Here is a 12398-nt window from a genome sequence, read left to right on the forward strand (position 1 = left end):
AATCATAAATGTATTTTGTATTTACAGTTTGAGTGCATTTTCTATAATTCTAGAAACATGAAAACATTGTTTTGTGTCAATTTCAAAATGTTATTCTTATAAAAACTATTTAGGCGTTTCTTATCAAAAGTACATTTATTGTGTGTGTGTGTGTGTGTGTGTGTGTGTGTGTGTGTGTGTGTGTGTGTGTGTGTGTGTGTGTGTGTGTGTGTGTGTGTGTGTGTGTGTAAATTATGTAAATTGCATTTTTAAAAAGTAAGATACAAATATTCTTCCCGAGAAAACCCGGAAAAGGCGGAGCTTTTTTTTCATCGCAACACTACCACCATAACTTCTCTCTAACTGACACAAATCTAATTAATGATTCCCACGTAACTCCCATTTGTCTATAAAATTCACGAGCATTTAACCTGCAGCGCTGAATTCTGTCGGTGACAACCAAGGAAAAACTTGCTTTACGAGAAAGTAAACTTACAAAAAAGGAGCTAACTCGGGCTACTTTTGCTACCAGCTGGACTGCCTGGGACTGCCATTGTTCATATTAACTTTTGCCTTGGAAGAAGAAGATGTCGGAGCTAAGCGACGAGGCAAGTGAGTCCGAACAGCTCGGCATGAGTCTCAGTTTGTGGCTCGGGGAGTCCCTAGTGAGCGCCGAAGAACTGGACGTCTCTCTGGACCTTCACACTGCCTGCTCCATAGGACAGTACGACGTGGTCGCAGAATGCATTCAAAGGTGGACAATTTTACATCACAACCACTAGATTTACATCTTAACTCATTGGTTGAACCAGTGTTCTTCTCAAAATGAACTGATTTGAATCTAAACAACCCAGTAACTTGGCCATATTATCACAACATTCAACCTATGGAAGCACATCACTATGCAGTCATTTCCTAATTAACCCTATTAATGGCAACTTAAAATATTACTTTAGTGTGCAAGATCAAATTGAGATGTTTTCATGGGAGAAACCTTTAAAAAAATACATTTTTGTCCAGGAAGTGATTATGGACTAGCGCAGGGGTAGGCAACCTATGGCTCGGGAGCCACATGTGGCTCTTTTGATGGGTGCCTATGGCTCTCTGCTAAACTGTGAGCTAAATTCTGGTCAATATTCTATGATTTCTCCTTAGGGGTGAGGTTGACCTAAACGGCAAGAACATTGGAGGCTGGACGCCACTGATGTACGCGTCCTACATCGGCCACGACAACATCGCCAATCTCCTCCTGGAAGCCGGTGTGAACGTCAACGCGACAAACGCGAGAGGCCAAACTCCCCTGATGTTAGCGGCTAGCTGTGGGAATGAAAGCATTGCCTACTTTCTTCTCCAAGTATGGAAATGACCGTAAAGCTCGGTCTGAATTGCACATTTTTCAAAATGTCGCCCTCGCTTCTTAAAGCAAGGGGCCCAGTTGGAAGTGAAAGACTGTCGCGGCTGGACGGCGCTCTTCCATTGTACCAGTACGGGTCATGCACAGATGGTTAAGTTTTTGCTAGATAATGACGCAGATGCTAATGTGAGGTGAGAGGCAATTTGGATAGTTTTGGACTCAACAGTACTTTTCAGTCAAATACTTTTCTTGTATTTATTTTTTGCTTTTCTTAAACTGATCCACAGGGAACCCGATTCTGGATTTACGCCTCTAATGGAGGCTGCTGCTTCCGGGCATGAAATTATCGTCCAATACCTGTTGGATTATGTAAGGGGCCATAGAAAATCAGTGGTTTTCAAATGTTAAAGTTTGTAATATGTTTTTACCCTAACCCATTTGCAGAAAGCGAAAGCCAAGGAGCGCAACGCTAAAGGCGAGACAGCCAGAGCCCTTGCCATGATGTACGGCAATGCCAAGATTGCTAGCCTAATTGATTTGCGTTCTCCCAGGATCAAACCAGGTACGTTGCTAAGACACAGAATGGTTGACACTCTTAAACTCACCACTTTGTCTATTGTGGTCGATCAGGACACTTTGAAGACCTCAGCTCCTCAGAGGATTCAGACAGCGCACCCCCGCCGAGGTCGCGAGCCAGCCGAAGCCGGGCTAAAGGCATCAGCATCCATGACGGACCCCAAGCCATCGCTAAATTTCAAGTCGGAGGATCCAGTGGTAAATCTTTACTGCAACAATCCTGTTGTCTGAATTTAAGAATTGACATTAACATCTTAGGACAATGTTACATTTTGGACTACAAGGAAACATCATCATGTAAAAATATAATTATTTGTTTAAGTCCCAATTAGCCTAAATATCAAAGAGAAAATAAAAAGAGTGGGTTTTAGGAGGTTAAAGACTTCAAGGGTCCTATAAGGTGCTGAAAAAGTACCTATTTTATCAGTTTTATACATGTAAAATTACATTGCAGTTATTTTCATTTTGTACATAATCACAATTTCTTAGTGACCTTTTCTGGTTGAATGCTATGAACAGGGCTAACAATTTGTTTGTTTGTTTTTCCATGCTAGCACCTCGGACAGCGATTGGCCACACGGGCGATCGAAGCGACGGCACACGCTGCCGGGATGTGACCTCGCCCATTAACGAACTGGACGGGCAAAGCAACAGCAGCCGAGGTGAGAAAATAACATTAAGATAACGTAGTCTGAGTGCCAGGGGCGCGTAAAAATAATCCCAAACTGCTCTCAGACGACAGTCCTTTCTTCGACAACGACATGCCCACCATGAGAAGCAGCGGTAGCAGCTGCGAAGGTTTGCCTCATGTGATCGGCTGGGAAGGATCGGTGGAAAGCAACGAGGTGATTGAAACCAACAGTGACCATTCTTGTGTCCGAGTGACTAACTCGGCAAACCTCACCAGGACTCGGACCAGTGCCAAAAGAGTAGCTCGCGTCGACTGACAAAGCCGCCCCACTCCAAAGGCAAAAGTCGGCATGACGGCGGCGTTCCGGCGTCTTATGGCGGGCCCAAGGTAGCGTTGTATTTATTGTCTCGGAGTAATTTTCTGGAATAGCGATTTTCCGTTTTCAAAATAATTCTTGGCAGGATCTGGCAGAGTTCTTGGAACAACTGGGCTTCTCAAAGTATCTTCCCTTACTAGAGGAACAAGACATCGATTTGCGCATTTTTCTCACGCTGACAGAGAATGACTTGAAAGAAATTGGAATCACGTACGTGAAGGAAGATGGGCATTAGTTAATCCATCATGGGGCAATTTCCAGGTTACCTTCTGTTGTTTTTTCTGCTCCCTATCCAGTTTATTCGGGCCTAAACGCAAGATGACCTCGGCGATCGCCAGGTGGCACAGCAACGCTCGACCACCCAGCGACGCTTTGGAGCAATCTTATGCCGACCAGTTGGAAGCAGAGATGCAGGAGATGGCTATCCAGCTACACAAGGTAATGATACAAAATACGAACTCGGATGGGAACTCCATCTTCATCCTTATTTATGGTCCATGCAGCGTTGTGAGGAAGTGGAGGGCTTGCAAAGTCAGGTGTCGCAGGAGAAGGAACTGCGCACCGTAATGGAGGGCTGCCTGATGGAGGACAAGATGGCCTGGAGGAGAGTGCACAGCGAGCTGGTGGAAAACCATCGGCTGAGTCAGGAAATGAGTGCCACATTGGCCCAGACGCGGTCCTGCGCTTCCGAGCTGCTGGCCTCGTCGGCAGGCTCTGAGCTGGTTGAGAAAATCCACTCATACCAGGAAGAACTAGGTAAAATGGCTGGCGATTAATGGGGGATTACATCCAGTTGTAGCATGTGGATTTAAAAAAAAAACTTCTTTTAAATCCATACAGCCAACACTTTACAAACAGTGCTCCAAAGTCTGAGGCGACTGAGCGCACCGGAAAAAGTGGCTGATAGCTGGGAAAGGCCTTAGTGGTGCCAGGTGAGCAAAAAAAAAACAATAATTTGAAGAGTAGAATGATTATCTTTTACAACTAGTCAACTAATTAGCTCTTATTTAGCTGTCTTACTTACCCTATGGAATTCAGAGTATTTACAATGAATTTGATAATTACTCAAATTTATAAAAAAGTTTTGTGATTCTTCCTAGTGAGTTCTTCAGTGATGACGGAGGGTGAGATGACCACCCTAAACTAAGTTGGGGGAGACCAGGCTGGACGCAGCCCACCCGGACAGACAGAATTGGCAGGCGTCATAGACAAGACAGCCCAGGCAGCCAAGACAATGGGACACATGACCCCTTACAACGCGTTGATGGTCCTGCCGGCCCGCACGCGCAAAAGCTCGGAGATATTTATAGTTTTGACGAGGGTTTGGGCGAAAGATGGCCCCTTCGCCCTGCGCTGATAGGGTTGATGTTGGGCATGTACCAGTGCCCCTATGACTAATTGTTTCGTTTTTTTGAAGTTGGGTTCTTTTAGATGTTTTTACAAAATTGATAATTTAAATGATAGTGAAATATTAGTTAATTATTATAAGTACTCACTAAAGCAAAAAAAATGTTAACTGGCTGGTTGTAAAGTGGTTAATAATGATCAGTGAAATAAAAACAAACTACAATCAAATGCACCAATTATGAGCTTATTAAAAACAAGAATTAAATTATGAATAAATCTAAACTTTTTTTCAATGCGTTATGTTCATTATTTTAAGTCTTTTTGAAACTTACCTTAATTTTCACATTTTAAGGAGTACCCTCAAAATGTTATTTGTATACACAAGCTGCACTGCCTGGACTATAAGACGTAGTTTTCAACATTGCATTATGGGATGTTTTACACTGGAAGACACACAGACCATCCAACTGAAAAAAACAACAGCTGTAAAATAGAGCATTTGTTGATTGGGGTACCACCAGGGCTCACTTTAATGCTAAAAATATTCTCATTCAACACTTACATTATTTTTAGTGGCTGATTTTTTTTTTGCATTGGATTCAGCCAGACATATCTTGAAAGAAAAAAAACAGCATCGGAACATCCCTATAAAACCCGGGGACTTGACGGGTTCAATTCTCAAAAAGTGAAGCGCTATGAACAATTTCAAATAATCATACTGCTTCATTTTTTAAAAATTCCCACATTGAATAAAAACATATTGTCAAGTATCTATTCCAATGGACTCCCAGAAGACTTACTTTAAACTTTCCCTCCTTTAACCCGAGTTTACGTATACTCACAAAGATGTCCACAACCGGCGGGGCAGTGCGGGCTGCTCTTGAGCCAGTTAATGACGTGCTCCAGGTGGCCGCCATGACTGCATCCCTGACACCAGACAAAGAGTCCCTTGACCACATGGTGGCAGACGGCACATACGCTGGCACACTGGCGGCAGCGGTCGCAAATCCAGCCCTTGTTGTTCATGGGCCGTTTGCAGTTGCTGCAATTGATGTGCAACGTGGTGGATGTCTGATTCAGGCACGTAATGGCACCGCACGTGCTCAGTTTGATCACTTCGTTGGAGACGTTCCACAACTCAAAGCGCTGTAGGAGTTCCAGGTAGGACATGTACCAGTGCTCCTAACAGGAAGCCATGACTTATTAAAAATTCATATATAAGTTGCAACCTAAAAACAAGGTCTTACCTGTGTGAGGTCGTCAATCTCTTTCCGTATGCGCTCGCCCAAGACGACGAGCACGGAAACGGCCATCTGTACGTCGCCCTTCTCGGCGTAGTAGCCCAGCATTTGGCGTACGATGGGGCAAAAGAAGCTAGCAGGCAGGTCGGGTGTGTAGAGAGGCTGAGAGATGGAGATGAGCGAGAAGGACTCGATGGGCGTCAGGAACGCCAACTCGGCCTCGTTGCCGCTGGCGTGCGGCGACTCGGCCTTGTCCTGCTGCAGGTGCTCCGGCGCCGAGGGGTTGTCCAAGATGTCGTGACGCAGCTGGAAGGCTTCCTGGGGGAGTGTGCACTCCTGCTCCTCTGCTGCGTCCCATGACAAAATGCACACATTCATTTTTTTTGCTTGGAAAAGCGACATCCAATTCATTTCGAATGGGAGGACGCCCACGGTCAAAATGAATTGGACGTCTAATAATGACAGGCAGGCAGAGCATTACTGTTTTTAAAAGGTGTTTTTAAAAAATAAGTACCACAAAACAGTAATACCTCGATTAGCGCTCTTAATGTTGACCGGACATTAAGACAGACAAAAGTGGCCTCTGGTTACCAGCTTTAGCCTGGATTTTAACATTTTTATGATCTTTTAAATAAGTAAAAAATACAAATGGCGATACATATTGTATCATCAGATATGAGGCAATACACACCCCTATTGAACAGGCACCGCGGACATCGACTGACCCGTCTGGTTGTCATGTTCCACCGAATAGAGATCGTCGTCGTCCAGCTCGGCGTCCCCAAACAGGTACTCGGCTTGGCCTTCGCTTCCCTCCGTCTCCTCGTTTTCTGTCGTAAAATCCAGAGGAGTGAATTCAAGTATGGGCCCCTCCCTCCATGAATTTTTCCTCACCTTCATTATTATTGCTGACGGTTTCCGGTTCCAGGTGGATGTTGTCTTGTCTGCCATCACCTTTGCTGCGTTCCAGTCTGCTTTCGTTGACCAGCTCCTTCATATTGAAGCTGAACACAACACTTTGCTCACATAATGAAGGATGCAAACTTTTTCAGGTTTTTTTTTTTGGGGGGGGGATACCTGTTCATGAGAGGCAACGTGCCCAATTTGTTGAGGTGGTTAGGTCCGGGAGTTGTGATGTTTGCTGGGTCTGAGAACATGATTCTCAACATGGTCCATGTTGTGGAAACCTGGAAGTAAAAGTGGTTTATAGATCAAATATTTACACTTGCATTGAAATGACTTTTTGAAAACTAAGTGGACGATTCCAACGTCACTCACCTGAGGTCTCTTGAGCTGCCGAGCCACCTCGGCATTGTGATCGCACAGTTCGGCGAAGGGCTTCCCGCCGAGGAGGTAGAGTTGCGCCGTTTTGACGAACCAGTCCATGCGACTGCTGTCCAAGTCAGTCTCGAAGACGCTGAGGGCGCTGGAAACGTGAGCGAACTGCTCGGTGGGGTCGGGCCTTTTGAAGAAGAATATAGGGTAGCGACGGTCTCCGCCGGGGTACGATTTCCTATTAGCGTCGCTGCTAATCAGACTCTCCTTCGCAGCGAAGGCTAAGTCGCCAAACAGGCCGAAGCACAATCCTTCCGGATTGGCTTTGTCCACCGGCCGTGTGGCGTCCTTGAACATGTGCTGGTACATGGTGCTGTCTTTGGAGCCCGACAGTAGGAAGTGAGGGTCGTGCTGGTGTCGCCACACGATACCCGTGGTCACGTCTTTGTGCTCCTCGAAGGTGGCAAAGGGGATGAACGGCCGGCGTACGTCCCACACATAGATGTTGTGGTCCACCATCATGGAACAGGTCGCCAGGTGGAATTTCCTCTCCGGGCGCCACTTGACGCGCGCCACCGAGGCGATGGTTTGGACGCAATAAATCTCTTTGGCGCGGTTTGTCGTCATGTCCCAGACTTTGACCATCTTGTCTCGTCCACCTGTGGCTAACCAGCCCCTGGAAGAGAAGCACATTGTATAGCAATGTCAAAATAGAAAGACCACAGTCAATGATTGGATTACGATTGCTGTCAAAAAGACTGAAGTATGATCAATAAATGCCAGTTGCAATATAGTTGTTGACTGAGTAAAAGTGGTTGGTGACAAAAAAAAGTGAAGTGTACCTGTCATCTGGGTGCCAGTCGCAACAGAAAACCGGGCCTGTGTGGGCAGTGAACATTCGCTCGTAGCGGTCGGGGCGCCTTATGTCCCAAAGCTGGACGTTTCCATTCTCGAAGGAGGCGGCGAAGGTGAAATAGTCCTTCATGCTGAACTGGACATCCCGTACACTCTCTGATTGACCTGAAGGAGTATCCATATTAAAAATTAAGCATTTTTTTAAAATAACAAAGCAGCTCAGTGAGCTAACTAGCATCATCTATCATCCGTTTTTTTTTGTCAACAATAAAGTAAGAAATATGGGTGGCATAGTTTAAATTGCAGATTTATGGTATTTTTTTTGTGCTGCCACCGTAGCAGAAAGTACCAGAAAAAGTGCTGACGGATTCCTTCTTGCGGAGGTCGAAGCACTTCATGAAGCCGTCTTGCGAGCCGCTCAGCAGCATGTACGCCTCGGTGGGATGGAAGCACACCTTATTGACCGTGCGCTTGTGCTCGGTGAACAACTGATCCTGCTTGTTGCGTGACGGCTTGCCCAGGTTCCACGTGACCACGGCGCCGTTGGTGGCGGCGGTGGCCAGCAGGTTTTCATCCATCTGGTGCCACATGACGTCGGCGCAGCTCAGATTGAGCGATGGCTTCCGGCCCACGCGCAGGTTCATCTTCTCGGTGAACTGCTCGTCCTCCAGCGCGTAGATCTTGAAGATGTTGCGGCCGGCCACCACCACCTGAGTGGCGTCGCGGCACACGCTGATGGCGTTGGCCGGCGCGTCCAAGTGGCAGAACATGGTTCGGCCACTGACAGCGCTACTGCCCAGGGCGGTGGTGACCCGGGACATTTTCTCCATCTTCCTACAATATGCAATCACACCATCACTTACTGGGATAAACATTTTGCAATTCTTCTATGTAAAAAAAAACTAATTCAGTTCTGTTTTAGCCTGGTGATTAGCATTGGAAAAAAAACATGATGTTTACAACTTTTACAGTTAATACTTTAGCAGCCATTGACAGCAATCCAATCCATTATGACTGGGAGGGTTGCCAACAATTATTCATTTGACATTAATGATAGCCAGTGAGTTAATATTACACATGTTATAACTGTAGACAAGTTATTTGTGTGGTTCCTTAGTTTGAGTGTTGTAAGGGGTATATGGGGGAAAAAACATGAAGCATAACAATATTATACCAGTAGACGGCGACAAAGTACCACTTTTGTGGCTTTGGCTTGAACACAAAAACAATGTTAGGCTGGTCAGAATTTATCCACGAACACTTTTTTTTACACTTTTGCCTAAGCAATGTCGTATTTTAACCACTAAAATATTCTTTAACAGCAGATTTTTTAATTCTATAAACTCACTTTCCAATTTTTCTGCCAATACACTATGTCACTGTATTTTCCTCATCTAAAACGTTTGAATTTTTTCATCACCTCGTCCAATAACAAGTAGAATATACAGAGATACGTGCAGTAATATCTGAGTGTGCATTACCAATTTATCCAAGAACTTTGTGCAGCAGCTCAAAATCTTCTTCAGGCTCTCCAATGTTGAAGAGTCTGCCACAAACAATAACAAAACAATTTTGGAGTATTAGAAACTTGTCAACTCCACCATAGCCTTCTAATGTGTTTTTTCTTCATCAGGTGTTTATGAACTGTTAATTGCAAATAATATTAGATCTTATGGCATTGCACATTGCAGTTATATATACTTTATATGAGGGGCTTCACTAAAGTTCAACCATTATTGCTGTCTTGGTGCATATATATTTTTATATTTAAAAGGTTATTCCTATAAATAATACACAAGATTGGGGAGATTTGTCGACTTTTGGTACCTTCATGATTGGGGGTCGAGGTCCTATGTCTGGAAATAGATCGCCTCTCTGTATTTCCATGAAGATGGTTGCAATATCATGCACTATCCACACAATTGTCACGAGCTGGTCGTTGCAAACACTTGAAAAAAACGGGAATTTGTAATTAGGACAATTATTCAGGGAGCAGAATTTATATTTGTTTGAAAAAGACAGAAAAGGGCATCGGCTATCGTTAGCAAACAAATCTACGGCTAGCATGGGCGGAAGTGAATAAAGTGATGCTCTCGCGAGATTGCACTTGGAACAATGCGAAAACGTCTGCCAACTATGTAGTGTTTGTTTTTGTGTGGTTAATTATAGATGAAGTAGTTCAACAATCTCAATTAACAGTATCGTGTTACTTTGGCATGTTTGACAATGCTGTGAGAAAATGAGTCAACTGTTTGAATGCGAAGATCCCGACACGTGGAGGAAAGTTGAAGGCAAATATTGGCAGGTGGTGGAAGCTAAAAGCAACAGCAAGAAAGCATCTGCAGGGAAGCTCCAAAAGCTCGACAAGTGGTAACAAGTTGCCTAATTAGTAGTGCAAAAAATGCATTCAAAATTAGTTTGATTAGGTCATTTTATAATTGATTTGATTTAAAAAAAACATTTTTTTAATGCAGAACTGTTTTGGAATTAATTATTTTTGTCTAACTTCAAATTTGATTTAAAAATGACCACATCAAGCACTTTAAAATATTTACATTAATGCATGTTTTTCTGGGGGTAATTTTGTTATAATCTTCAGTCTATATTCTTTATTTATAGATTGCATTTTTCTTGTTCCTTGTTGCAAAACTAACTTTAAATAGGACAATATTATTAACAAAAAACATTTTGAATTCAAACTTTTAAAACCATTTCAATGTATACAGGCCATTATTTTTTACACATTTCAAACTGTATCTTCATTATATAATTGTACATTATCTCCTGAAATTAATTTTAATCTCACATCTCACTTTTTTTTCAGACTCACCCCCTCGTGTCATTACTTCAGAGTGTAACTTTGCTAGTTTTTGTGTGAAAAAGACTTCATTGTTATTGTACTGAACGTAATGTTGTGTTTACACGCAGGTACCAGGAAGACCTACCTGCTGCTGTCTCAAGTCGATGTGATAAACATGTCACCCTCTCAGAGCTTATCAAGCTGATGGAATGGAAACTTACTGTAAATTGTTACTCTACATACATACACACACACACTAAGTGCAGAATACGTCACCCAACATGTCCTTGTCCTCAGAGGGGGAAGTTCAGGCCCCGTCTGCAGCAGCTGGTGTCTTCCAACGGCGAATCGACGGTGGCCGAGTGTTCACGGAAGGCCTTCTGCCTCCTGCCTGACGTCGCCGCCGCCATCTCGGCACTCAGCTCGCTAAAAGGGGTCGGTCCGGCCACCGCGTCAGGTCAGCGGCATCACCTCGCATATTCTAATTCAGGAGTCAAACTTGTCATTGTGTGGACTGGTCAGTTACTTATTTAGTAGTTAAAATAATTATAGTAATTATCTAAAGAAAAACAAATATTCACAATTGATCTATTTCTATAGATACAATATTTAATATTTGTTTTGTTTTTAATAAAAAGGTAAGGTAAACAACAATAGTCAAGATTTCTTAATGTTGGACTTGGATTGAAAAAATGGAAAATTAATTTTAGGGATATGTTAAATAGTAAATAGTCACTTTTTCTTGACTACAGAAATTATATTTAAATTAAATTTATCTGCACAACAAAGATGATTCAAATGATGTAGTTTGGTACGTCCTACAAAATGTGACTGACCCACTGACACTTTTTTTTGCATATTTGTCAATTTTTTCCCTTTTTTGCAGCGGTGTTAGCCGCAGGAGCACCAGAACAGGCCGCATTCATGTCCGACGAAGCCGTGGCGAGCGTGCCCGGACTCTTGCCCATTCAGTACACTGCCAAACACTACACACTCTACCTAAACAAGATGGTGGAAATGAGCCAAACACTTAACAAAGGTCCGAGCATTAATCTAAATGGGAATGCCCAGCTTTTGTCCTTAAATTTCTTTCCCTGTTTTCTTTTTCTTCAGTGGACCCTCAACCTGATTGGACGCCCCAAAGGTTGGAGCGCTGTTTGTGGGCACTAACCGTCGCTAAGCAACAGGAGATCCCGCTTCTTGGCGATGTTGGCTGCGTGGCGGAGAAGCGCTCGGATGCTGAGGATCGCAGACCTAGCAAGAAACTTAAAACCAGATAATTGAGAAAAAACAAACCTTTTTTTATGGCAAATATTGTAATAAAGTCTTAATTGAAGTCAGTTGAATGCCGCCACAGTATTGTTTATTCATATAGTTTCCAAACTGAAAGCAAAATACAATGACCAGTACAAAATAAAAGAAATATATTAATATTTATATATTCACAATATAAAATGGTTTCGTTTTAACATTTAAAAAGTACTCACAACAAGTAATGAAAGAATTGATGAGGACTTTTGATACAAATATTTTTACAGTACAGATGGAAATTGTCATCGAAATAGCTTTGTGTTGTAAACGCTGGCTTGGTGCGAATGTTGTGATTGATCGAACCGTGGGAAATTGGCACCAAAAAAATGCCATTGGAGGATTGATCAGCATATAAACAAAAATGCATCTCATTACCAGGAAAGGGTGGCGAAATAAAGCTGTTCAAAATCAAAGGAATGACTTAACAAGCAGCTTTGATAGGTCATTTATATTAGCTTAGAATGGCCATCATTTTTTTGGAACACTGAGTGACCTCCTCTTGTTTTATCAAATACATTTTCCTACTTGAAGGCGTTTTTGTTTTCATTTGGGTTGCAAAAACCCAAAGCACTTACAAGCCCTTTTTTTAAATCTTTTACAAGATCCTATGAATCTAAAAGTTAAAGAGGCACATTAACCTCCCATTTTAGCAT

General features: G+C 43.1%; 3 protein-coding genes across 3 annotated transcripts; 2 read left to right on the top strand and 1 right to left on the bottom strand.

Annotated features, from left to right (window-relative positions):
- The first annotated feature begins 238 nt into the window (after window positions 1-238).
- On the top strand, window positions 239-4490 carry anks3 (ankyrin repeat and sterile alpha motif domain containing 3). The gene is made up of 14 exons (XM_077738960.1): window positions 239-733; window positions 1135-1333; window positions 1403-1524; window positions 1621-1702; window positions 1778-1895; window positions 1964-2107; window positions 2464-2571; window positions 2645-2754; window positions 2817-2927; window positions 3002-3126; window positions 3213-3354; window positions 3420-3672; window positions 3757-3848; window positions 4017-4490. Exons 1-13 carry the CDS (start codon window positions 567-569, stop codon window positions 3837-3839), a joined length of 1764 nt encoding a protein of 587 aa, XP_077595086.1. The 5' UTR covers window positions 239-566; the 3' UTR covers window positions 3840-3848; window positions 4017-4490.
- A 278-nt stretch (window positions 4491-4768) lies between these two features.
- On the bottom strand, window positions 4769-9752 carry wdr24 (WD repeat domain 24). Its single transcript, XM_077739512.1, has 10 exons — window positions 9462-9752; window positions 9116-9180; window positions 7984-8468; window positions 7622-7799; window positions 6783-7455; window positions 6582-6691; window positions 6399-6508; window positions 6230-6334; window positions 5511-5851; window positions 4769-5445 (listed from the first exon to the last, which is right to left on the bottom strand). The coding sequence occupies exons 3-10, from the start codon at window positions 8462-8464 to the stop codon at window positions 5092-5094; spliced, it is 2352 nt and encodes a 783-aa protein (XP_077595638.1). The 5' UTR covers window positions 8465-8468; window positions 9116-9180; window positions 9462-9752; the 3' UTR covers window positions 4769-5091.
- LOC144211936 (uncharacterized) lies at window positions 9716-11774 on the top strand. Its single transcript, XM_077739513.1, has 5 exons — window positions 9716-10004; window positions 10563-10656; window positions 10732-10891; window positions 11321-11473; window positions 11548-11774. The coding sequence occupies exons 1-5, from the start codon at window positions 9874-9876 to the stop codon at window positions 11712-11714; spliced, it is 705 nt and encodes a 234-aa protein (XP_077595639.1). The 5' UTR covers window positions 9716-9873; the 3' UTR covers window positions 11715-11774.
- The last annotated feature ends 624 nt before the right edge of the window (window positions 11775-12398 follow it).

Source organism: Stigmatopora nigra, chromosome 18, assembly GCF_051989575.1.
Source record: "Stigmatopora nigra isolate UIUO_SnigA chromosome 18, RoL_Snig_1.1, whole genome shotgun sequence".
Lineage (NCBI taxonomy): Eukaryota > Metazoa > Chordata > Actinopteri > Syngnathiformes > Syngnathidae > Stigmatopora > Stigmatopora nigra.